The sequence below is a fragment of the Delphinapterus leucas genome, chromosome 10 (assembly GCF_059928025.1).
Source record: "Delphinapterus leucas isolate spDelLeu-1000000601 "Yukka" chromosome 10, BTC_Dleu_Yukka2, whole genome shotgun sequence".
Taxonomy (NCBI): domain Eukaryota; kingdom Metazoa; phylum Chordata; class Mammalia; order Artiodactyla; family Monodontidae; genus Delphinapterus; species Delphinapterus leucas.
In genome coordinates, this window is record NC_143138.1 from 78,988,458 (window position 1) to 79,015,761 (window position 27,304).

At 43.4% G+C, this 27,304-nt stretch overlaps 1 protein-coding gene across 1 annotated transcript in view; it reads left to right on the forward strand.

Moving 5' to 3' along the window:
- Nucleotides 1–27,304, forward strand: part of ATXN7 (ataxin 7) — a 133,521-nt gene that overhangs the window by 27,825 nt on the left and 78,392 nt on the right. Inside the window, 2 exon segments of the mRNA XM_089919518.1 lie at nt 11,161–11,481; nt 11,721–11,789. Of these exon segments, the coding sequence (XP_089775644.1) occupies nt 11,172–11,481; nt 11,721–11,789 (379 nt within the window). The 5' untranslated portion in view covers nt 11,161–11,171.

Sequence of the window (27,304 nt, forward strand, 5' to 3'; positions counted from 1 at the left end):
GCAACTGGCAGTGGTGGGATATGAGGGAGTGGGAGGTGAAGGTAGAGAGGAAACATTTGACAGAAATATGCCAAAGGACCTCTTTAGTCCATAACTGTTTACTGAGCTTCTGCTACGTGCAGAAGGATTATCCTTGAGGAGGAAAAGAGAATAGGAGGTGATTTTCACAGACTATAATTATGACTTACCCTTTTTGAATACTGTTCCGATGAAAAGTCAAGTATTATAGGATACCAGGAAGCCAGTGACAAGGGGGGTAAAGAAGTATCGCAAATCAAGACTGCAGGGATCAGACATGTGGAGGAATGAAGTGGACCAGGTGGAACTATGAGAAGCTGTTAAATTCATGACTAATCTCAAAGGGCTTTTACCTTTTCAATGCCAGCTGATCCTAGTCCCAAAATCCATTCAACAGATATTAATGGAGTGCCTACTTATATGCTGTGCTCTTCCAGGCACTGGGAATTAATTAGTAAATCAAAGTCCCTGCCATTGTGGCACTTACCTTTTAATAAGAAGAAATAGATGTAGCAAATGTAATAAGTAAATACATTGATTTGACTTCTGTTTTAATAAAACCACTCTGGCCACTATATTGAGATAGGATATAGAGGGCAAGGGTAAAAGCAGTGAAAGCAGTTAAACTGTGGTTATTGAAATAACCCAGGCCTTTCAGAATTTTAAGGGAACTGAAATCATAACTTTAATGACTTTCCTTGATTTTTTTCAAAGTTAGCAATTTAAGAAGACAGTTTGAGTCCACCTAAATAAGTCGGTGGGATTCTGCCACGTGGTGACAGTTTGCTACCTTGGGTATAGAAGTGATAAAGGAAGTCAGAAAAAGGTGAGGACTTTGGGCCAGGCTAAGTTGGGGAAGGTCAGAGTTGACTTGAAACTCACATGAAAGCTTGATTTTGATTAGCACATGAAGCTGAAGGAAGAGAAAAGATAATGGCATGTAACTAGTCACAGTAGCAAAAAGGTGGAAAGAACCCAAACGTCCATCACCTGATGAATGGATAAACAAACTGGCATATCCACACAGTGAAATTTTATTCAGCCATAAAGTAGAAAAAATTACAGATATATGCTCCAACATGGGTGAACCTCGAAAACCTGGCTAACTGAAAGAAGCCAGACGCAAGAGGTCACATACTGTACGGTTTCAACATTGTGAAATATCCAAAATAGGCAAATCTATTGAGAAAGAAAACAGATGTGGTTTCTAGGGGCTGTGGGAGGGATGGGAGATGGGGAGTGACTGCTTAACAGGTACAGGGTTTCCTTTCAGGGTGATGAAATGTTCTGGAACAAAATAGTGATGATGATCGCACCACATTGTAGTGTACCAAATGTCACTAAGTTGTATACTTTAAAATGGTGAATTCTATGTTATGTGAATGTTACCTCAATTTTTTTTTAAAAAAGGATGGCATGTGGAAAAGTATTTGGAGGATGTGTATTTTATGTCTTGTTTAGCTGGAGTGGAGTCTTTGTAAGGGGGCGTGATGGATGATAAAACTGGAAAAAAAGGATGTTGAGTCAGATAGTGAAAGTTGTTGGCTGCCAGGCGAGCAGTTTAGACTCTCTTCTGTTAGCAGCTGTAAAACATAGCAGTGTGTACTCCCTAAGTAAGAAGGAAACTGAAGAGAGGTTGGTGCTTTGGGAATCGCAGCCTCTGGGATTCAAAGCAAAGCAAGCGGCCTCTGGCTTTATCAATCTGTGCTATTGCTGCTCACCTCGTGGAATTTTATGATAACCTCATGGAAGTCGCAAACAAAATTAATTTAGAGTTTCTTCATCTTTTAAAGAATATGCTTATTATAGTTCCTGATTATAAGTGTTTGTTATTAAAAAAATTAGGTAACTATGTGAGGTGATTGATATGTCAACTAACCTTATCGTGGTAATTGTTTTGAGATATATATATATCCATATCTATATATCTGTCTCAAGTATCTCAAATCATCACATTGTATACCGTAAACATACACAATCTTATGTGTCAATTATATTTCAGTAAAACTGGAAAAAAGTTTAAACATTATATAAACCCTAATAAAAAGCATAATAATTACATTCCTTCTCTCCCTAGTACCCATAAGTCCAAAGCTATCTAGACTGTTGTCTGTGAATAGACTTATCGTCATCATCATTATTACATTTTCACAAAAACAGGCACATATTATGCATAGTATTTTGCATGTCACTTTTAAAAAACTTACTTCTTGGCTGTCTTTCTACTTCTTTCTTTTGGATTGCTACATTATATGCTAGACTTTCATTTGTAAAAACGAGCAAAAAAATTGAAAAGCAAATGCCATTTACCTCTATTACGAAGAAAATGAGGTATCATAAAATGTAAAAGTAGCTAACACTTAATGAGCCCTAACTATTTGCCAGGCGCTCTTCTAAGCATATTAATTCACTCACTCCTTGTAACAACCTGATGAGGTAGATACTGTTTTGATCCTCCTTTTACAGAGAAGTTAACTGAGGCAGAGACAAAATGTGTCCTGTTATGGTCCATGGTTAGGCTGTAGCAGAAATGGGCTCCAGGACCCGCTTCAGCTCCAACTGATGGTCGTTACGAGGGAGCTTGTGGCCACTGGTGTGAGATTATAAAGATTTTTCAAGAGAAGTCAATCTGGAATTTTGTGTGAAATTTTCCAGATTTTAATGTTGGCTTTAAAAAAAAATAGCTTTATTGAGATATAATTTAAATGCCACAAATTTACCACTTTAATCATTTTTAGTGTATTGACAATGTTGTGCAGACAACACCTCTATCTAGGTTTAAAACATTTTTATCACCCCCAAAGGAAGCATCGTTTCCATTAAACAGTCACTTTCCATCCTCCCCTCTCACCAAACCCTGGAAGCCGCTGCTCTGCTTCGTTTCTGTGAATTTGCCTATTTTGGATATTTCACATAAATGAAATCATATAATATGTGGCCTCTGTGTCTGGCTTCTTTTACTTAGCTTGTTTTTGAGGTTCATCCATATTGTAGCATGTATCAGTACTTCATTCCTTTGAATGGGTGAATAATACTCTATTGTGTGGCTGGCTATACCACATTTTACTTAGCCATTCTTCAGTTGATGGACACTTGGGTTGCTTCCACCTTTGGCTTTGTGAACAATGCCATTATGAACATTGGTATACAAGTATCTCTTTGAGTCCCTGCTTTCAGTTCTTTGAGTGTATACCTAGAAGTGGAATTGCTGGATCATATTGTAATTGTTTGTTTAACCTTTCAAAAGACTGTCAAACTGTTTTCCACAGGGGCTGCACCATTTTACATTCCCATCAACAATGTAGAAGGATTCCTATTCCTCCACATCCTTACCAACACTTGTCATTTTCTGTTTTTGTTTGTTTTTATTTCCTTACTAGCCATCCTAGTGGGTGTGGAGTGGTATCTCATTGTGGTTTTGATTTGTATTTCTCTAATGACAAATGATGTTGAGCATCTTTTCATGTGCTTGTTGGTCATTTGTATTATCTCCTTTGCCCATCGTCTTTTGTTGTTGTTGTCAGAGCTCTTTATACATTCTAGATACAAGTCCCTTATCAGATATTGGATTTGCAAAAATTTTCTCCATTATCTGGGTTCTTTTCACTTCCTTCAGGGTGTCCTTTGAAGCACAAAAGTTTAATGATTTTGATGAAGTCCAGTTTATCTATTTGGCCCTGTTTTGTAAGAAATACTTGGTAAGTTGGATTCCAGCCTTCTAATCATCCACTTGTGCTTGCTGCTGTGCTGCCACTTCCCCCAGAAACCAGTAGTGGTTTTGTTTTGATTCACCGTTTCGGCTCCCGAAGTTCCTTCACTTGGAGCAGTTTGGTGGAGAGGAGGATGCAGTAGAAAGTGGAGAAGATCATGGTCTCCGGGTCCTGCAGATTTTATGTCAAAAGAGAGGTTTGAATAGGTTAAAATAAAACGTCAAAACTTTGCTGTGAGTCATAGGTGGTGCCATTTAAAATCAGAGAGGCCCGGGGAGTGAAGTAATTGTGTGTTTCTGGGAAGAAAGGTTTAGGGACCCTGAAATCTGGAGAGTCATTTGGGTTCAGGTCTCGCCCTCTGTATGAGAAAATATGTGTTTAGGTTGGGGGTTGAAGATAGGGAACTGTATTCATTCATAGTCATTCATTCACATGTTAGTGAAATGTAGTAAAATCTGCATGCCATCTATCTTTACCAAGAGGTGGAAGGTTTTGTTTTAGAGGTGGAAAGGGGTTGCAAGCCTTTGTGGAACAGTCTGCCTTTGCGGAAGCAGTACAAACCCAGATGGGTTCCTGGATCAGGGTGTACACAAAGAATGTGGAAAAGTTAGGTGGATTGTGTTTGCTAGATCTGTGTCTTTACTTAGGACTGGAACTTTGCTGCAGAAAGGGGGAAGAAAAAGCTGTGTTGTTCCTTCCTTCTTGTACTAACACACCTATACTGTTAGTCCTAGAGTTCAGCCCTAAGGCATTTTGCTGACCAGCTTGGGGACCTGGACACTGCACATCTTATGGTTTGTGAGGAGGTGGGTTCCATGTTCCAAATGACACCCTTATGTTGGAATGCAAACTGTTAATCCTTGGGAGACTAAGCATATATCTCATTGCCACCTTGATTTCAGGGCATATACTCTTAACCCTAGTCCAGGAAGTCCAATTTAGATTTAGATGTAGAAGTGGGGATGAGTTCCTATGAGCTTAGTGTGAAAGATCAGGAAAGATTTTGTTAAGGAAATGGAACTTGAGGGGGAACGTAACTGAACAGTAGGATTTCAGCCAAGGGGGGGGACGTATTACAGATGGCATGGCCTGTATGAACAAAGGCTTGAGAGCTGGGATCTGGAGGGGGAGCATATTCAAAGCTATGAATTGGTCATTTGGGCTGGACTGTAGGGTACCTGCAAGAGGGAACACTGTAGATGCGGTGGAGCTGAGCCTGGGGCCAACTGGAGAGGGCCTGGAGTGCTAGCAGAAAAGTTTTTTTTTTTTTTTTGTGGTATGCGGGCCTCTCACTGTTGTGGCCTCTCCCATTGCGGAGCACAGGCTCCGGACGCGCAGGCCCAGCGGCCATGGCTCACGGGACCAGCCGCTCCGCGGCATGTGGGATCTTCCCGCACTGGGGCACGAACCCGCGTCCCCTGCATCGGCAGGTGGACTCTCAACCACTGCGCCACCAGGGAAGCCCTAGCAGAAAAGTTTTTATTGAGTTCAGTGGTCAGTGCTGAGCCCCTGAAAGTGTTAGAGCAAGGACTGACAAACTAACGCCATGCTTTACCCTGCAAGAATGATCTGCTAGCATATCATGGCTAGATTAGAATTGGGGCTTCTTATGTGACAGGTATGGTGCTAGTAATGATAGCTCTACGGTAGGGTACTTTTGCACTATTAACTTCTTTAATATTCCTCGTAAAGTAGATACTCCTATTTTACATCATATTTATTTATTTATTTATTTATTTATTTATTTATTTATTTGGACTTTGTTGGGTCTTTGTTGCTGCACGGGCTTTCTCTAGTTGCGGCGAGCAGGGGCTACTCTTCATTGCGGTGCACGGGCTTCTCACTGCGGTCGCTTCTCTTGTTGTGGAGCACGGGCCCTAGAGCTCGCAGGATTCAGTACTAGCAGTGCGTGGGCTCTGTAGTTGTGGCTCGTGGGCTCTAGAGTGCAGGCTCAGTAGTTGTGGCACACAGGCTTAGTTGCTCCGTGGCATGTAGGATCTTCCTGGACAAGGGATCGAACCCGTGTCCCCTGCATTGGCAGGCGGATTCTTAACCACTGCACCACCGGGGAAGTCCCACATCATTTTATAAATGAGGAAACAGGCACAGAGAAGTCAAAATTTCCCCAGAGTTATACAGTAAATAAGTGGTAGAACTGGGATTCAGCCTGGGCATATTGGCTCTAGAACACCTGTTCTTAACTGCTGGGCCCATAAGATGGTAATACTTACCATCACTTCAGTGAGAGCTGATGGGTACAAAGGTGACATAGGGAATTATTTTTAACAGTGTGTTTAATCTTTGCATTTTAGTGCATCTGAGGCAGTGCGCTAGAACTATGACTATACAGTCAGCCGCTTTTTATAGCTAAATGTTAGTCCATTTAGCTATTTTTTCCATTCCTTTCCTATAACTTAATCCTTTCTCTCTCTTTTTTAAAAAAACTCTTTAACCTGAAGGCTTTAAATGAAGACTTTAAATGAAATTTGTCAATCGTTCAAAATTACAGGCCAGTATTAAATTCCTAGAAACATTTGGGCCTTTATTCAGTTTAAAGTTACATGTTAATACCTTTTTATAGGTGTATTGTTAAATTTTCTCTCTTTTCAAGCGGTTTGCTATTACTGGTGAATGATTCTTTGGGAGAATTTGTACGTAGCTACACACATATGATTAAGAAAACAAACCAAAAATTCAAAGCTTTGAACTTTTGGGCAAATGACACAGTTTATAGAATGACTATGCATACAGGTTAAGCCTTTAAAAAGATAATTACCTTCATCTTTTAGTCTCCACTTTTGCAACTCTCCTTATTATTCCTAATTTCGCATTTGATTGTCAGCAATTCTAGCCACCCAGCTGATGAGTTAAATTTCTTCCACTCCTCTTCTCCCCCTTCTGGAATACTGATGTATTTATAACAGGCTGTAAGGTATTTCACTAGAGGGAGCACAGTTAAAGAGGGGCCTTGCCTGCCATACCCCTTATGCAGAAGAGAGCCCTGGCTCTGTCTCCAGAAGAAAGAAGGAAAGAGTTAGGCGTGGTCGGAGGAGGGAGAGAGGATATGAACAAAGGCACAGCCAATTTTAGGAGGAGATAATGCAACCCAAGGCAACACATTCCTAATTTAGCGGTTCCAAGTTTCTTTTTACTCAAATGACTGCAATCCTTTGGGGTTGATAATGGAGAATCTCTGTTATCAGCCCTGTAATTTGCACACATAAATATACTGTAGTTGCTGGTTTTCAAGTTTATTAAAATGTTGTATTGGGACTGGTGGTTCTTTCCAAATAAAAAGGCTGGTTGTGTGGGGTCTTGCATCTTAGGCAAGTTTTGGACAGTTTCAGCCATTTTACATTGAACCGAATCTAAAGATTTTGTTATTGTTGTTGCTGTTGTTTTGTTTTGTTTTGTATTTAGTGATGCCTTTGGCCTTTGAACAAAGCATTTTACAAGTGAATCTGCTGTGCAAAGAATCCTTTTTGTAAAGAGAGACCTTGTTACCCTGGCACCTACTGGGAACATCCCTAAATTTGGATGGTGAAGTAAGGCCACCTTTTAAATACATCCCTGGAAGGGATGAAATACTCAGAACTTGGCAGCGTTTCACTTCTGACGGCCTAGTTCTTAAGCCACATACAGTCTAATTGGTGGTGACAGCTTTTTCCATAAGAGCATTTTGATTAAAATTAAATTAAAAAATTTCCCCTACTTCTCATTCTTCTCACATCCTCAGTGAAATTACAATGTTGTGTTTACTCTGGTGCCTAGCAGAGTGCCTGGTATGTGGTAGGCGAGCAGGAACGGTTTGATAAATTGAATCCTCATTACTCAAACCTTACAAAACATATCATTTATCTGTACAGACAGATGCTGAAGATCTTCAGAACTATAGGACATCATCAGAAGTACACCAGTAGGAGAACTGATTGATAGCATACAAGGAACGCTATTACATGAAAATAATTATAGTAAATCAATGTAAATTGTTCATGTTTTAAAATATTTTTTGGGTGCAGAGGAGGGGTGTTTAGGTTAAGAAGTCATCAGGTTCTTTATTATAAAACCAAGTGTTTGAGTTTCTGTCGTACTCTTGTTTATAGAGAGTGCCCTTTGTATAAGAACACTTTTTAAATGTTGCCCAGATTTGAGTATCAGACAACTGTACTTTCTCAGCTAGCAGTTTTGGCTTTTGTTGGTGACTCATTCAAACGGTTGAGAAACCCAAACCAACTATGGATATCAGAAACTGCATGTTCTGGAAGGGGTTAGGACTTTCTCATGGGTGAAGAGAATGTAGTAAAATACATTGGCTGCAGCAGAAGAGAACTGGTAGGGAGATGGCCAGGAATTGCCTGTCATTCTCTTGGTGCTCACATCTTCTTCAACTTGGTGACACATTTCTTAGATGAGAATAGATCTGAATTGCTCCGTGTGATATAAGATACTTGTTTATAGTGTTCGTTTTGTGTTATTTTGTACTTTCCATGGATCTTTTTATGCAATCCTCAGAAACCTGGCTTTATCTCTGTTTTACAGATTAGGAAACTGAGGTCCAAGTAAATTAGGTAACTTGCTTACGTTACACAGTTTGTAAGTGAAAGACCCAGTATATGAACCCAGAAAAAATTCACAGGGACTGGCTCCAGAGCCCTCCCTCATTTTCCTTATCTGTAAATAGTAATACAACTCCTACCCTACACAATTGAGAATATTAATAGAGATAATGCAAAAAGGTACCTACGGCAATGCTTGGCACCTAGTAGGTGCCCAATAATTGATAGCTGCTATTAGTAACAATTTCTCTTAATAACTATCATAATACTAAGAGGATGTTTGGTATTTTTTATTCTAAGGCCTGTCGTGTTTTCTTTATTAAACCAATCAAAAAATGGGGGGGGAAGTATGAAACAAGAATAAGGACAGAAGTTGAAGTATTATAAATTGCCATATTGACCCCCATTGGCTTGAAGTCATATTAGTGAATCTTGAAGTATTTTCACATGTAAAAAGGGGGAAATCAAGCAGTGTCTTGAGGAAGTAGGACTGTACCTCATGTTTGCCATTCTTCCCCTTATTTTCATTCTCACCCTCTACTCTCAGGGATCAGAGAAGGGCTGTACTCAATAGGCAAGCTGTCTTTTTTACCTATATAGCTGGGTGGTCCTAAGCTTTTCTTTTTAATGGCAGCTCCAAATGCCATAAAATTCAAATTTTTGTTTCCCTTAAATGTAGAATTAGAAAATTCAAAACAATTCATAAATTGTGCACTTTAATCTCGGAAAACTAAAAAGTTAGGTGTTTTTATGTATTTCTGTAATTCTACAGATTTTTCAGTGATCTGGATGAAAAATTGAAGGTCTGCATTGGTGACATCCAAGATTGAGGGCCTTGGTTAAGAGTTAGGAACCTTATTACTAAGGGAATTATGTTTTACCTATGCATTTTTTTTCTCATTGATGCTCTTATGTAGGAAGTTAAAGCTTTAGAAATACGGTTTTTAATCCTACCAATCATTTCTATCATTTTTGTTTATTCTGTTTTTTCTGCTTCTTAGATAAGGACAGGAAGCATCCATAGTTTTGGGGAACTTTTGTTTGCATGCAATCCAGGAAAAAATGTACGCACTTATTTCTAAACATTTAAAAAATAAATTCATATATATGTGTGTATATATATTTTATTTTTAATTTTTTTCACTAAAGCCTTTAAATTTTGAACAAGCATTTTCTACAGGAGCCCTGCATTGAGTTTAGGTTGCAAAAACATTTCCTTATTTTTACTCTTCTTTTTAAACATTTTTATGTTTCCGAGAGTTGGACTTTGTTTCTTTAGCAGAGAAGTTGGCCACCTCTATGACGCCAGATGTTCTAGATAAAAAACCTGAATAAGCCCGCTTTTTCCCCACCTAAAGAAAGCACCTCTAGGCAAGCAGCTATGACACACGTGCCTCAGGAGTGCTGATATTACTGCTATGTGAAACATGATGATTATTGTTTCATGTCTCAGGCTGCAGATTTTCACATCAGTCTGACGGAAGAGTAATGATAAGAACACTTAATCGAAAGTGCTTGATGTGGTCTGCTACTGTTTCAAATATTTCAGGTGCTTTAGTTCATTAAGTAGCCCTTCATTTTATCATCTTTACCCATCACTTGAGCAAAAGCTTTGCGCGCAGTCTGTGTATTGGGGAGGGGTGCTAAGTTGTGTGGGCCAATGCTTAATTTAGTGAACAATATCTAACAGAAAACAGTATTTTCTAGAAATGCTGTACCTACACCTAAACCTTAGGTTCCCTCCCTGCCCAGGCAAAGACAATCATAAAGAGGGAGACCAACGGCTTGAATTAAAACTAAACTAGATTTGGGGGGGGGGTGCGGGGCGAATGAATCACTTCCAGGAGCATTGGAAAGAGAAATAAAAAAATTTGGGGTAGTGTCTCCAAAACAGGTAAATGGATTCGCCTCGGTCTCTCTCTTCTCCACTCCATTTTACACTGATTTCATGGTCTCCTCTTTGCTGGACGAGCTCAAATACCCCGGGAGCACGCTGTGACCTCCCGTGGTGGGCTTAGGGCCGACACCTGGGACTGCACCTGGGCCGCATTTCCTCGCCTGCCAGTGGTTTCCTCCACGCCAGGCTTCCGCTCGGCGGCGGTTTCCCATTCATGCTTTTGACAGCCGTGCGGCCGCCCGCGAGCGGAGATCCAAGTGCTCGCTGAACCGGCCCCTGCGCCCCAGGTTGGACCCCGGGCGGGAAGGCCCTACGGCGACGCCGCCCGCTGGTGCTCCGGGGCCAGCCGGCCGGCTTCTCCATAGGTGGCTGCGTTTCCGACTTCGCCCTGGCTCCACTCCGGGGGCTTGACGCGCAAACTTCGCCGGAGCGAGCTGAGAGGGTGGGACCGGCGAGGGGGAGGAGGCGGCGGGAGGCGCCTCCGCTTAAGGGAGCCGGCCGGGCGCCGCCGCTCGGACGGACGCGCGGACGGAAGGGAGGAGCGGGGCCGCTGGGTCCGGCCCGGGGATGCGAGCGGCCTCAGGGTGGGCAGCCCGAGGGCCGGGGGTGCGTCTTGGGCCTCCCCGCCGCGGCGGGGCGCGGGGCTGGGGCGGAGGCAGCTCGGGGCGCCGGCCTCCGCGCCGGCTCTCCGCGGCGGAGGCAGGCTGGGGATCCTCCGCCGCGGTGGCGGGTGGCCGGCGCTTGTCCCCTCCCCCGAGGGGCGCCGGAGTCGAAAGCGAAAGCGAGCCCGCGCAGCGGACTTTGCGCCTGGGGCGGGGGGTGGCCCGGGAGGGGACGAGCTGGGGGGCTGGGCGGCTGGGGGCGCTGTCAGCGCGCCCCACCCGGCCCGCGGGCCGCGCACGCCGCCGGAACTCCCCGGCGCCTCCTTAAAAGCGGCCCCCGCGCGACTCTTTCCCCCCTTTTTTTTGTTACATTGTAGGAGCGGAAAGAATGTCGGAGCGGGCCGCAGATGACGTCAGGGGGGAGCCGCGCCGAGCGGCGGCGGCGGCGGGCGGAGCAGCGGCCGCGGCTGCCCGGCAGCAGCAGCAGCAGCAACAGCAGACTCCGCAGCCCCAGCGGCAGCCGCCGCCGCCGCCGCGGCGCCTACGGCCGGAGGACGGCGGCCCCGGGGCCGCCTCCACCTCGGCCGCCACCGCAATGGCGACCGTCGGGGAGCGCCGGCCCCTGCCCAGTCCCGAAGCGATGCTGGGACAGTCGTGGAATCTGTGGGTCGAGGCTTCCAAACTTCCTGGGAAAGACGGTGAGTGTCCACGCCTTCCTCTTCCCCCCCCGCTCCGCCCCCCCACCCCCGCTCCCCCGTCGTGTGACCCTTCTCCCCTCCCCCGTCCCGTGACCCGCCCCCCTCGGGGGTCAGAGATGCTATCGCTCGGTTGGGGAACGCGGAGGTGCCCGCACCTACTCCGTGCGTGCGTGAGCGTGCGTCACACTCCCGGCCACTGACCTGCCTCTCCCCTCCTCCTGTGTGTGTGTATCTCCTAGGGACGGAATTGGACGAAAGTTTCAAGGAGTTTGGGAAAAACCGCGAAGTCATGGGGCTCTGTCGCGAAGGTGAGTCCAGCCCCCCGAAGGAGTTTGTGCAAGGCTAGGGGAAGTACCCCGGCCGGCTAACCAGGGAGGGAGCTCGAGCCCACCTGACCCGCTCCGCCCCCGCACTCGAGGATGCTGTCTGAGGAAGAAGGGGGAGGACTGCGCGTTTGGAAAATCCCGTTTCCGGGGGGCTTCCTGTAACAGGGAGCGTCAGGAACCCTTCAGTGCAGGCCTGGCTGGGTGCAGTTTGAGCGGCGCTCGGTGATGAGCGCTGGGGAGCAGCAGTGATTTTAACCCAGATCCCTTCGGGTCTGACCCCCTTATGGAGAAACAAGAGGAGTGGCGGAATTCTCAGCTTCCGAAAGCTTTTCCACGAATGTTTTAGGGGGCTCTGAAAAGGAAACCTTGCCACCTGAAATTTATTGCCGGCAATCGAAATGAATTTTGAACTTTAAAAAAGGTGACACTTCACCTGTGCAGCCTATTTCTATGGGATTTAAGTTAGGGTTTTATCAAAAGGATCATCACAACTGAGGAGCTCTTGGTCGGGTTTTCTTTTTCTTTTACTTTTTTTTTTTTTTTGAGCTGCCAAAATCAGCAAGGCGGTGGGGGTGAAGAATTTTATATGGTGAAACAAGCCTTTAGTGCTCTTAGCTAGTGAAAGCAGAGTCTAGTTATTGGTCAGTTTTTAATAAAACTGGTAGAGGGGTACTCTAGGGAAATAACTGTAGTTAAAAGTGTGCCTCCAAATGAAAGGTCAGGTATCTAGGAACTGTCACACCTTTACTTCAGATTTTCTTTTTCTGTGAATAGTCACCTTTGCTGGCTAATGCCTCTGCTAGGCCCTGGCACACGGTGGTCAGAAAGGACTTCTGAAGCCCAGTCAATTTTAGGTTCAGTTCAAGCGATTCCTTCAGTAGCAGTGCGGACAAGGACTTGAGTGAGTTTTGGTATCCAAAATACCGAGTTTATATTCCCAGTGCAATTTTAATTCTCAGCGTGACCATGTATTTTGGTATAGTTATTGTCAGGGGCCCAAGAATAGGTACAACTTTGGCAAGTGGAATATTTTAAGGTCCAGAGTTGGCCCATTGTTATTCTGTCTCCGCAGTTACTTCTTGTTTTTAGTGCCTGTGTTACCTCCACCACGTTCACTGTTTTGGTTTCTTTGAACTGGCCATTTGTTGGCCTCTTGGCGCTAGGAGAAAGAGTAATACCAGTGGCAGCTCTCTGAGAGCTTCCAGTTGGAACAGATTAGAGAGCAAATTAGTTGATTTCTGAGAATGAGAATTGCTGTTTGAGACCAAAGGAAAGAGAGGGAAAGCACAGGACTTGCTGGCAATGTTGCAATAGGAAAAATCAGTTGTTAGTCCGGTTTTACTGTTGAATTGGCAGCCCGCCTGGGCTTAAAAAAATTAAAATCACTAGGTGGTAACTCATAGGAAGCAGTTGGAGTAGAGCTTTAGAGGACCTGACCCGCTCCTGTTCTTAGTTTCTTTCTCTGGGTGTGGATGCATTTCCCATAAAGGGTTTCTAAATCTGTGTGAATACAGGGTGCTAATTATTGGTAATTCCCCTATAGAGGATGAGTAAGTGTATTAGCGTTTCACTGGGCAACTTGGTCTGGATTGAGACCCAACCAAATTTAGTTGCCTGGACCCACTTTTTGCTGTATTTATTATTTTCAGTTGGGACATAGTCATGAGTGGATTTTACCAAGAAGATCTAGGACCTCTTAATTACTTTATTCAGGCACAAAGGGATCATAGATTATTTGGTTGTGTGTGCTTCTGACCTATCAAATTATTTGTGACTGTTAGAGGTGCCATTTTTGTGTAAGCTGCTCTAACCATTCAGAGGATGCTGAAGCAGCCAGGATGGCTGAAACTCTGCCTGCCTGTTTTGAGTAGAGACTGAAGTTTTTAACTCAGTCAGTTCTTGATTCATTTGTGACTTTGTGGATTTTCTGGGACAGTTTAAAAATCCAAGCATAAGGATGTTCAGCACCTAACACAGTGGGCCTTTGTTTTTCTAACAAATAGTTCATGTCAGGCTGTTTAAGAAATGAAGATACATTTTTAAATTATCAAATTATTAGACAGTTATCCTTTGTCTTTGGTTGAGATTATCTACTACCAAGAAAACGTGTTTTGGAATTAAATTTATACTAATTCCTCTTGTCAACAAAGTTAAATTGGAAAGAAATATGTAGATAAATTGATAAAAATTGATAAAATTGAAGCACTCAGTCAGAAACTCCTCATCTTGGAGGATATTGAGGAATATTGGCCAGACGTTTTGAATTCTCCAGTTCACAGTTGGTGCATCTAAGAGTTGGAAACCTGGGTGTAAGATTAAGTTGCTTAATGTTGCATTTCACCTTTCAGAATCTAGCTTTCCCCTTTGGAAAAGGAGATGATAACACCTACTTCCCTTGGTTGTTACAAGGGTTGACATTAAATTAGATTATGGAAAATGACTTTACACATACTAATTCCTTTCAACCCCTTTAAATGCTGGTAATCTTAGACCTGATCTCCTAATTTGGTATTTGTCAAGGTCAGAGGTTTTTAACCTGGGGCTTGAATGGGCTTCAGGGGGTCATAGTTCCCCTGAAATTGTATGCAAAATAGTATGTATGTCCACTTTCAGGGCAAGTGTTCCCAGCTTCTCTTGGATTCTCAAGGATTCTTCACATATCTCTACCCCCAAAATTCAAAACTGCTAAGCTAGGATCTCTGCCCTTTTTTCTTTTTGCTCCTGTAGCTTATTTTGGCCAGTTTCCTCATGTGAGACTGCCCAAGGGTTAATGCTGTGGGAGAGGTCGGAACTATAGATTTAGATGGAAGTGAGATTATTAGTGGTTTAGCTAATATGTCATCCCCCTGTTTTCCTATTAGCTCAAGTAGGTAAATGTTAAGATAAAATTTAAGCTATCTTTCAGAGGGCAGCCTATTATTTATCTGCATCCTCACATTTTTATTGCCTTGATTGTTTTATTCTGTAATTTGTAATATTATTTGATGGCACACTTGGTTTTAGTGGAAAAAGATTGATAATACATTTTTAACTTTTTCAAAGACTAAACTCAGAAGAAAATTACCTTTATTTAAAGGTGATTTTTGAAATTGTAGATTTAACAAAGTAATGTTTAGATGAAATTAATTGGTATGAGTAACTGACTAAGGTTTCCATATTAGTACCTGAAAATGTAGGGAGCCTCAAAAAATAAAAACGTTAAATGCCTTCACAGCAAGTTGAAACAAAATGTAAAGTGTTATTGTGGGAGTCAGCAGTGAAAATACGACGTTTTCTTTGGGAAGTCATTCCTAACTTCTCTTGCGCCCACTTCTTATACAACATCAACGAACCCAGTACTTTTCCTTCCTCCAAACACTCTATCACCATTTGAAAGTGTGTGTTATGTGATGGCTCTTTTATTAGAGTGCAAGCTCCCATAGGACAGGCTTCTTATTGACCAAGATATATTGAGCTCCTGCACATTGTTTGTGTTCAGTGAATATTTGCCCCCAAAATGAATGAACTGGGCTACTAGGAAGACTGAAGAGTTCAAATGACCAATTTTCCATTGTGTTGTGACTCAAAAAAAAGGTACCTGTTCTGTGGCGAGATGCACTTTCTGGCCCCAGGGGAGGCCAGGGACTGTCTTTCAGCATTTCCTGTGTCTCTGTCCTGAGTTTAGCACTCCATTTACACTTTCCAGAAAGAGTGCAGACGGGACACCACCTCTCTTATCTCTGATACTTAGGCAAGGGAGTAGGATGGCAACCTAGAGGATATCCACACTTGATGACAGTTGACCTCCCTGTCAAAATAACAGGGACACAGTTGAGCCTAGGGCAAGATGGAAGAGAGGTTGGTTGGCATCTACAGGCAGCTGGTTAAAAAAAAAAAAAAAAAAAAAGACAGACTAGGAAGATGGGTAGCCTCAGTCAACACGGACTGAGTCAACATAACAATACCACCTTTTTCTTTCCTAGGGAAAAAAAAAATGTTCATAGTGAGTTAACTGAAAACAAATTAGGTATTGGTGCCAAAGACTATTAAAGTAACTATGTTATAGACATAAAACTTTCTCTCTGAAGTAAAGAGCTCTTCTGTTTTTCTCTAGGGTTTCCCTTATGTTTTTCCCCCCAACTTTTCCTTTGGACAATTTGAAATGTACAAAATTAGAGACAGGATTTTAATGAGCCTCCTTATATCTTTCCTACAGCTTAAACAGCTAATGAGTCCCTGCCCAATCTTGTTTCATCTCTGCTGAACTCCCCACATGTCCCAGACATCATTTTTCTTTTGGTTTTCTTTTTTATGCTTGCATGGACTTAAGCTTGTCTCCTGCAAAATGGAGCCTTCCTGTACTCTGCGCCTTCTCTTGAGGCAAGCCCGGCTGCCATTTGTGATCCCCTCCATGCGTGTGTAAGGGTTCTGCAGGTGGCAGGGCTTGCAGTCGGCCGACATCTCGAGTAGAGACTGAAACTAAGCCTCAGACAGGAGTCAGTGCGATCCAAGTTGACTGCATCAGAATCGCATTAGCATACATTTAAGGAGAGCATTCGGATGATTTGGTTGCAGATCACCCACACTTGACACTCCCTGGATGAGTGTTAGGGCTGCAGTAGTCAGTGTCCTTGCTGACAGTTCCTGTTTGTAACTTTCTACCTGTAAAGTCGGCGCTAACCCAGGAGTGAGAGCTCCGGTAGACCTAGAGAGACACTCCTAAGGAACGATTCTTTCCCCTGAGTGTGGCTCCTTAGCTATTTTACCGCAAGCTGCACTCTAGCTGAGAATGCTTTTTACATTGTTGAATGGTTGAAATAAAAACTTTCGAAAGAAGACAATTAGTTCATGACCTGTGGGAAAATATGTAAAATTCAGCTGTCAGAGTCCATGAGTAAAGTTTCATTGGAACGTAGCCACAGCCCTTCATCTACTGACTGTCTGTGGCTGCTTTCTCCATGCAGTGAACCGTGGAGCTGAGTTAGGTGCGACTGAGACCATACATACCACCAAGGCCTAAATTCACCATCTGACTCTACAGAAAAAGTTTGCCATCCCTGTTTTAATGGGTTTCTTGGTTAATGAAGGGCCATTCTTTCTGCAGAATGTGATTCTACTACTCGAACTTTCTGTTTTGAGGGGGAGAATCTTCAAAATAGTAAAAACCACTATTAAACCCAAAGTTAATTCAACATTGAAGAAATAATGTTGAGCTAGAAGGAGATACATGTGAGAGTATTAGGTTTTGTGTAAGAAGGTTCCTATTTTTGTCACTTGTTTCATTCCCTGCCACTTTTCTAGGGCATATACCTGTTTCTGGGCAATGCAAATATAGAACATCAACAGAGCTGTTACTGTCCCAGCTTCCCAGAGCCTTTGACTGTGAGGATGGGGCTTGGCTTCTCTTAAGCTCCTGTATAGTGTGTAAATCCTCAGGAGAAGGAATCTAGAACTTTCATGGGATTTTCTTCAAAAGGGTACCTGACACAGATTCTTGAGAATTTCTGCCCTTGAGCTGGATTACAGAAGCTGAAGCCCTGTTGGAGGCCTTGGAACTTGACTTACAAGGCGGATTCACCAGGAAACACATCTACATTTTGATTTATAAAGAGGGCATACTGAATCCTTTGATCTCTCATCTTTGATTTTGTGCTTGCTGGGAAGTGTCACACCTGGCACAGTCCATGCTGAATTCTTCAACCCACAAGGCTTCTCAGTAAAGGAAACCATGCACGTTTCCTGTAGTAGCAAGGGGCTTCCAAGCTGAACGTACTCCATTTACAGTTTTGATTGGTTCTTACGAACTCTGATCTCAGGAGGGAAGCATGGGGAATTTATGCCTCGTTATTGAGCATGACCTACATGTTACGCGGTCTGATTTTTCCCTTATAACAACATCCTGCTTCCTCCTGGCCACATCTCACGATATTCCTACATGTATGTGGAGAGCTCAAGTTCAGTGAGAACTTTTACTCTGTGTCAGCATAGGTTTTACCTTATGTATTCACAGCTGTCGTATGATCTAGGTATTACCATTATCCCCATTTTACAGATGAGGAAACAGAGGCCCAGAGAAGTGAGATTACCTCACCAAGAACACAAAGCATGTAAGAGACCCTGGAACCCATATCTGCCTAACTCCACAGCTCACATGCTTTACCCTCTGCTGTGCTGAGCTCATTCCAGAATGTGCACCTGCTTTTCATGAGCCAGAACAGGTTGCTGTGACCTTTGTTTTCCTTCTCTTTGGCTAGAAATACTGACTTTAAAAAAAAATTTTTAAAAAAAATTTTTTTTTTTTTTTTTAAGTAAAGAGATGAAGAACCCTTTCTTTGGTGTGCCTTACAGCAGTCTATATGCTGTATTTAGCAGTTCTTTCATAAAATCTCTTTTTTTGAGGAGGAGGGGAAGTATGCACAGTTTGCATTAGCAGTAATTGGCTTTTAAAAAAAAGATTTAAATGAAAGCTAAAGTTGCAGCGGATAGCAAACACAATCATCTGGGATTTGTACCATTAAAAAAAAAATCCTTTAAAAAAAAGAAGTGAAATTCCACTGTTTAAATAGCATTTCAGTGCAAGATTGCTTTTAATCACATTGATATTCAAAGTTTATGGCAGTATTTTTAATAAATGTGCTCCTCTGATTATTAAAGTATTTTTTCATTGAAGTTCTAAGAAGAAACAGAAGCCTGTTAGTAGACTTAACAGTTGGAGTTACTGTACTTTTGAGAGGAAGGCAGAAGATTACATTTATATTCATCTTGTACAGCAGGGATTATTATAAATGAGCAGAAGAAGGAGAAGAATGATTTTTGCATTTCAGGCATTTATAACATAAAACTGGATGAAGTATTCTTGTTCCTCTTTGTGATAAAGACCCTGCTAACATCAAATACTTTTTCTCTTATATGTAAGCTTATGGTAAGGAGAAAGTAATAGTTCATTATCAATTAGACTCATAATCTTAAAAACAGAAAATATTCCCATCCCAGATTATACAGATGTTTTCCACAATCCTGAACTCCAGTGAGGCAGTTTAAAAAAAAACAAAAACAAAGATTGCATTTAACCAGTGGTCCCAGGCTTTTGTATTTCAAACCAGAAAGTTTCTGAAATAAATTGGGGACAAAACAAAGGGTTGCTAGCGTTTTATAATGTATATAATTAGACATTACAACATATAATTCTTATCATCATAAAAGTGTGAGGGCCATTGCTTTAGAATAAAGAACAATCCTTTAAATTTGAAGAAAGTTTAAGTTTGGAAAGGCCTCATTGCATTGTCCTCATTTTTCACATTTCCTTGTGGACTTTTTGGAGCTCAGTGTGTATTTTGGTGTTTGATAATCACTGCTTTAAATCAGCTTCCCTAAGTGTCTGTTTTGTAACCCTAGTAGGTGTTATGCAGAAAACGGGGTTCCATTTTGTAAGTTTGCAAAAGATAACTTTAAATACAGGCTATACTGAGCACTCCAGTTCTGGAATTAAACAAACCTGGGTTCAGATCTCAGCTCCAGTAGGTGAGTAACTTGAGAAAGATTTACATAGCTTTGCCAAGCCTCAGTTGACTTACCTGTGCAATGGGAATTGTAGTACAGTAGTACCTCATAGTGACTGGGAGGATGAAATGGTATAATACGGTTTCAGCCTTTTGTTTAATGTCTGGCAGAGCAACTGTTCAATAAACGTTACTTGCTAATTTTATTATTTTTGTCAATCATGAAAATGCAGTGACACGAGCATGCCTCTAATCAAGTGGTTTGCCAGGACTCTCGGGAGCAGCAGGAAGTGAAATGCTAGTTTTCCTTTTGCAGGCAATTTGTAGGCAGTGAGAGGACACCTCAGTGTGCTCAGGATATCAGAGCATAGCAAACGAACCCAAGCTCCCAGCTTTCACAGACTCTAGTGAAAATGAGAAGGGGGGGGTTGACATTGCTTGTTTCCTCCTTTAGTCAGTCTCTTGACTTGCAGAGGGAAGCCCAGTGTGGGGATTGACTTTCCGCTGCTTGTACAGAGTTGCACTTGCTCCTCTTCTGGAAGCCTGTAGTTTGTGTTTCATAGAATGTTTTACAAAGCTCTTTTTCTGGGCAAGAAAGGTAAATTGCAGCCACCAGAATAAAGTCATCCTCACTAAGTTGGGAAATGGGTCAGAAATAACTGAGGCTACTATTTTATGATTTTATGTATGTGTGGTGGTAGTCACGGGGTTTTCTGCCTGATGAGGGAATTTTAAAAATTGCCTTTCAATTCTAGGAAATTTCCGTTTAAATTAGAAGCGGTTCTCCATTTAACTGACCTTGTTCTCTTTGGAAACTATATAGACACATATGTTTCAATGGAAAAAAATTGTTATTGAACTTAATACGTATTCATTGGAAAGATTCTGCTAATAATTTCACTAATTTTTTCCCTACTAATGGTAGCATGTAGCCATCATTCTCTGTAATCCCACTCTAGGCCAGTTTCGAGTCTTCAGTTACAGGATTTGGACTTAGGGCAATTCATACCTGATCAGGGACACCCATGTAACTACCTTGGGCACTTACTGTATATTTGCAGCCTGGTCGTTTCACTTTCTGTCAAGGTCCAGACTCTGTCCTTCAGCAGGCCTCAGGATATCTTGTCCAGCCATGATTCCTGCCTTGAGAATCCTCTGGCTGTTTTGCCTTTGTTCATTTGCTTTTATCCCACAGACATTTGACAGGCACATTCTCTGTGCCTCTTGTGGGGTTAGAGTCCAAGGGTATAACTGCAAACAAGAAGGCACAGTCCTGTCCGGCAGTTGGTTAGCAAGTGTTGATGGAGTTACCCACTAAGTGCCAGGTTCTCTTGTGGGTGTTGGGATAGAGTGACACAAGTTAGAAAGAGCCCCTGCCTTTTAGTGAAGTGAGACACAATAAATACACAAACATTTTTGAAGGACATTGCGTGCTGTAAAGTCAGTAAAGTAGGCTAATGAGTTGGCGGTGGAGGAGGAGGGGGTTCAAGCTAACATGATCGGGGACGGCTTATCTGAGCTTTAACATTTGAACTGAGATGGGAATGGTGAGAAGCAAGTGGCCACTGGATCATGTGGAAGAAGGCGAAAGAGTGTTACAGGCAGAAGGAAAAAGCAAGTATGCGGCCTCTGAGGTGGGCATGGAGCAGAGTTGAGGGAGATGAGGCTAACAAAGATCAGATAACAGAGGCCAAGGTCAGGAATTTGGGTTTATCCGAAGTGTAATGAGAGCCTACTGGGGGGTAGCAGCTTCAGCAGGGAGTGGCCTGATCTCATTTGTGATGTGTAAAGACCACTGGCTGTTGGATGGTGGATGGATTGGAGAGAGGGTATAGGGACCAGTCAACTAGGTGAGAGGTGATAGTGGCTAGAGCCCGCTGATGGCGCTGGCAAGGCAGAAAGGCTGTCCTCTTAAGGATGTATTTTGGAGGTGGAGTTGTTTTTTTTTTTTTTTGGAGTGTAGTTGCTTTACATTGTTGTGTCAGTTTCTGCTGTACAGCAAAGTGAATCAGCCATACGTATATATGTCCCCTCTTTTTTGCATTTCCTTCCTATTTAAGTCACCACAGAGCACTAAGTGGAGTTCTCTGTGCTCTACAGTAGGTTCTTATTAGTTACCTGTTTTATACATAGTAGTGTATATATGTCAATCCCAGTCTCCCAATTCATCCCACCCCCCTCCCTTTTCCCCTTGGTATCCATACGTTTGTTCTCTATGTCTGTGTCTCTGTTTCTGCTTTGCAAATAAGATCATCTGTACCATTTTTCTAGATTCCGCACATATGCGTTAATATACGATATTTGTTTTCCTCTTTCTGACTTACTTTGCTCCGTATGACAGACTCTGGGTCCATCCATCTCTCTGCAAATGACCCAGTTTCGTTCCTTTTTATGGCTAATATTATTCCATAGTATATATGTACCACATCTTCTTCATCCATTCATGTGTTGATGGACGTTTAGGTTGCTTCCATGTCTTGGCTATTGTAAATAGTGCTGCAGTGAACATTGGGGTGCATGTATCTCTTGGAATTATGGTTTTCTCCGGGTATATGCATAGGAGTGGGATTGCTGGGTCGTATGGTAGTTCTATTTTTAGTTTTTAAGGAACCTCCATTCTGTTCTCCATAGTGGCTGTATCAATTTACATTCCCACCCACAGTGTACGAGGGTTTCTTTTTCTCTACACCCTGGAGTTGATGATTTAGTGAAGAATTGAATGTGGATGAGGGCGAGAAGTAAGGATTGGAATCTGAGGCTTGAGCAGCTGAGTGGTACCATCTAATGAGCTGAGGAATGGTGGAAAATGAGGAGTCTCAGGGTCAGGAGCTCTGTTTTTGGCCACACTGTGTATCCTCGTGCAGCAGTTGAATATAGAGCCTGGAGCTGGTGGAGCAGCCTGGGTTGGAGCCACTGGGTGAGTCTGTGTCATCACTGTACAGAGGGCATGGAAAGCTGGGGGACAGGTGAGTTCCTCTCAGGTGTGAGTGTCAGTAAAGAAAAGAAGGGAGCCAGTGGCTGAGCCCTCATTAAGGGGGTGCGTGGGTGAGGGGGAATCAGCAGGAGAGGTGAGGAATCACCAGTGAGGGGGGAGGGAAACCAGGTGAGTGTGGTGGTGTAGGATTCCAGAGAAGAAACACAGTAAGTGAGGAGTGATGGCCCATGTCCCATGCTGCTGTGAAGTAGAGTAAAGCCAAGCCAGGGAATTGATCTCTGGCTGTGGCAGTGTGGAGGTCGTTAGTGACCTTAATCGGGAGAGTCAGGGAGGCAGATGCCTGGTTGGAGGGGAGCTATATGACCAGAGCTGGAGAAGTGGAGAGGGCAAGTGGGGGCAGGTCTTGAGAGGGTTTTGCTTTAAAGAGAATGGAGAAATGAGTTAAAAGCAGGACGGGGGCATAGATAAAGGCAATAAAGGGAAGGTGTGTTTTGTTTCATTTCGTTTCATGTTATTTATTTTGGATAGTATTAGGGCACATTTGTCTGCCACTGGAAATGATCCAGGAGTGAAAGGTAATTGATCACATGTGAGAAAATGGATAATCACGAGGATAATACCTTGTGATGGGAAAAGGCCATGGGATCACAGCCCAGGTGGATGGGTCAGTTCTGGGTTGAATCAGAGACTTTATTCTCTTGTAATGAGGGGAGGAGCACGTGGATCAGTTGCAGGTAGGGATGTGGAATTGTGGGAAGATAAGGTAGGGAGTTCTTTCCTGTCATTTCTGTGACGTAAAAGAGAACATAGGAGGTTATCAGTTGAGTGTGGGTAGGAAGAAGAATTTTGTATGTCTTTTTCTTAAAGTATCTAGACAGGGCTGATGGGGGGGTGTTACCCAAGTAAGTGGGCAGTTATGTAGCCTTTAGAAGCCTCCCATGGTGCTTAGAAGAAAATCGAAACTTCCTAGCAAGACCTGTGAGGCCTTGGATGGGTGGGAGTGTGAGCCCAAAAAATCAGCGATCTCAGCAACTTGAGGGAGAGTAAAGTCAGAGCTCAGGGTGGGGAAGCAGTGGTCAGGCAAGGAAGGCTTCCTGGAGGCGGTGAAGGGGAGAGTTGGAGCTTTTGTTAAGCCACGAAGGAGGAGTTAGCTGGTGTGGTATGGGAGCAGCCTCTGCAGCGGGTGCGGGTGCGGGTGCGGGTGCGGGTGCGGGGTGTATCTAGGGGGTGGGGGAGCCTGGAACTTCGCTGCAGTCCTGGAAGGGGAGTGCTGGAGGGCAGGAGGTGGAACTCTCCATGCACCAGGAGGGAAGTCATCCTGAAGAGAGGTTTGTACTTTGTCCAGAGGGTGGGCTCTGAAAGGTTGCCACGGTAGTAATATGGATGTTGAATTAGCAGTGGCTGAGGTAGAAGCTGGAAGCCAGTGGGGCCTGTAGCCTACCTCTTTACGTGAAATCCTCAGGGGTATAGGTAATCATAAGCTGAGGAAGTGAGGTTTCAAAATATAGCTTTAAAATCTAAAGTAGATAGTTTCTCCCTCATAACACACTTCATTGGTGTCTGTTTCTTTGTTTTCAGTCATTGATTCAACGCGTATTAATTGAGCACCTACTTTGAGCTAGGTATTCTAATTTTCAGAAAAACAGCAAATGTTCTAGAGCTGTCCTCACAGAGTTTCTATTTTTGTGGGCGAGAGGCAACAACTTTTAAAAAAGTGAAATATAGGGCTTCCCTGGTGGCGCAGTGGTTGAGAGTCTGCCTGCCGATGCCGGGGACACGGGTTTGTGCCCCGGTCCGTGAAGATCCCACATGCCGCGGAGTGGCTGGGCCCGTGAGCCATGGCCGCTGAGCCTGCGTGTCCGGGGCCTGTGCTCCGCAACGGGAGAGGCCACAACAGTGAGAGGCCTGTGTACCGCCAAAAAAAAAAAAAAAAAGTGAAATATATATACGGTAGTTGGTGATGGATGGTCTGGAGAGGGATTAAGTTGGAGGGGTACAATTTAAGGTAGGGTGAGAAGGAGGTCTCTGAACACGACTTGCAGGGTGTGAAGGTGTGAGCCATGTGGATATGTGGATGAAACTTGGGCAGAAGGAACAGAGAATCCAAAGGCTGTGGCAGGAGAAGGTCCTGGAGGGTTCCAAGAACAACAGGGGGTCAGGGGGACTGGTGGAGCTTGAGTAAGGGGAGTGTAGCAGCAGAAGTCAGCTGCTGAGGGCTTGGGAGGGAGTTGGGGAGGCAGATCACTTAAGGGCCTCGTAGCCCATTGAAAATCCAAATCCCTTCACTGCAACCCACAGGCCCTGCTTGGTCTGGCCTCTGCCAGGCCAGCCAGCATCCCCTTCTGTTTTCCCCTGGGCCTCAGGCATGCGGCCTCCTTCCAGTTGTTCTTGCAGGCTGGGCTCTTCCCCTCTTCTGAACCCTTGCATGGGCTCTTCCCTCTCTCTCTGCCCCCTACCCCTTCCTTCAAGTCAGGCATCACCTTTTTTTTTTTTTTTTTTTTAATATTTATTTATTTAGCTGCGCTGGGTCTTAGTTGAGGCACACAGGATGTTCATTGCGGCATGTGGGATCTAGTTCCCTGACCAGGGATCAGACCTGGGCTCCCTGCATTGGGAATGGAGAGTCTTATCCACTGGACCAGCAGGGAAGTCCCGGGGGCGTCACCTTCTTGAAGGAGTCCTCCACATCACGATAGGTTCATAGCCCTTTTCAAAAACTGTTAGTATCTTTTTTTTTTTTTTTGGCGGTACACGGGCCTCTCACTGTTGTGGCCTCTCCCGTTGCGGAGCACAGGCTCCGGACGCGCAGGCTCAGCGGCCATGGCTCACGGGCCCAGCCGCTCCGCGGCATGTGGGATCTTCCCGGACCGGGGCATAAACCCGTGTCCGCTGCATCAGCAGGCGGACTCTCAACCACTGCGCTACCAGGGAAGCCCTGTTAGTATCTTGTGTTGATATAAAGCAAGCCATCACCAGTACTAAGATAGGTCATTACTGTTAGATTTGGGGTATAAATACTGGGTAGAAGGAATTATCACGGCAAGTTTTTACATAAGTCTCGGGCAAATTTGACCTAGAGGGGAAAACCAATATAGAATAGCCACTAATGATATTCTTTGGCCTCTGGTTGATAGTGTTCACTGCAATAGCATTTCATTCCCCTGTTGATTATGAAGTTTGATAGGCCATTGTTCATCTTTATTCCCAGTGTTCCAGCACCCTCTTTTTGGTTGAGTAACAGTATGCTGTGAAGAGAGAAATGGTTTTGGTTTTAGAATAACTGGTTATGTACGAGTAAATGACACTGTGCCCGAATCCTCCTGTTACATCACTGGGGTTTTCTTTCCCAAGATAAACTCTGTGCTTTTTTCAGTCTCTGAATAGGAAATTTATTTTCTGCCTTCCCTTTATTCCTATTTCTAGGCCTTTTTCTGTCTCTCTGATGCACCACTGTACTCAGGACAGACTCAGAGTTTACTGTAGACTTTGTGTGCTACACTTTCTATTCCTCTTATCTCACTTAGCACCATGTCTCATGAGCTTTTCATTGTTAACTGGCAGCTGCAGTGGCTATTTCTCTAAAAGATCTTGTGTTCGGTAGATGTTTTCTTAAAAGCTGGTGGCTGTTGCTGAGAATAATCTGTGTTGTGTGAGTTTATAATCTATCCATGAATCATAACCTTGTCATTGAAGAAAGAGTTATGGCAGGGTAACAAAATAACTGATTTTTTTATAATCTAAAAACCAAACCATCCAGATAGATTAATAAAGTTGGTAAGCTCTAGTATTCATTAAATGCTGGGTAAAGCTGGGAAGCACTAGTATGCAGCAGTTTCTTGTAGAAATGTCACAAAGATTGTTTTTCCTCACTAGTAATTCTGAAATAAAAGGAGCTCCTTAAAAAGAATTTGATCGATGGTGTTCAAGAATTAAGAAAACATGTCAAATCCTGATAGCTTTGTGGTTTGCATACCGATTTTATTTGAATGGCAAAATGCTTTTGAAAAGTGTTTGAGAACTTGAAAAACTCTTGAAAATTCTAATCACTAATTTTTACTTTCTCACTCACCAAACCACGTCCTGGTTGATATTAAGTAGCTCAGTTGATTGATCTGAACTCATTCTTTTTTTCCCCCATCTCTGTCTTGCCGGTGGTGCTTCCCCAAAAGGGAAATAGGTTTCAACAACAAAACTTTGCGTCACATATTTTTTCTCTGCTCTGGTCGTGTTGTGTTAACGGTGGTCTTGCCTACGTGTGCCACGGTTGGCACAAGGCAAATGGGAGTTGGCTCGAAGGCCAGGCAGCCTACTCTTCTGGCCACAGAGCCCCTCACAGCATCCCAGCTGCTCTGCACACAGTGGGCTCACACAGCCTGTTGTCAGTGAAGCGACTGACAAGTAGTGGAGAGATGACCTAGTGGCTCCCTGTTCATCCACGGGAGCTGGGAATTACTGGTTCAGGAGCCTTTGGCAGGAATCTAGAGTTTTGAAATGGTTATGACTAAATTGGTCATAATTTGGGTTTCTTTTTTTTTCTACAGGAAAAATAGGTCTTAGTGTATATTTTAATGGCTTTCAAATAGTGCTGATTACTTTGAGAGGTCAGACTCCAGTGCTTGATTTCGGTAAAATTTAGCAGCCCCTGTTCAGAGACAGCTTTTCCTTCCATTTAAAAAGATAACAAGTTTTTATTTTTATTCTCAAATCCCCAGGAAATTTTAAGTGCTGTCAGTTTTATGAAAAGGTAATTAAGGAGCGAGTAGGGAATATGTCTTTTGAGCAGTTGGTTTGGCATCATCACTCAAGTTCTTATTTGCCTGATGAACATATCTTGTAGTAACATCCCTCTGTGTGCAGCCGTCCACATCTTTCCCTGGAAGGCCTTGGCCAGGATTATGTCTATATGTGGGCACTGTCAAAGGAAGAGAGGAGCCAGAGTGGAAGAAGAGCCACCTGATCTTTTTCAAGCCTACAGTTTAAAATTTGGGGTGGTTCTAACACACCCCTGTTGCTTTAGGATTTTTGTACCAACTTTTAAGGCCCTAGGCAGGGGGCTGCTTCTGCGGAGACATAGTAAGAGTTTG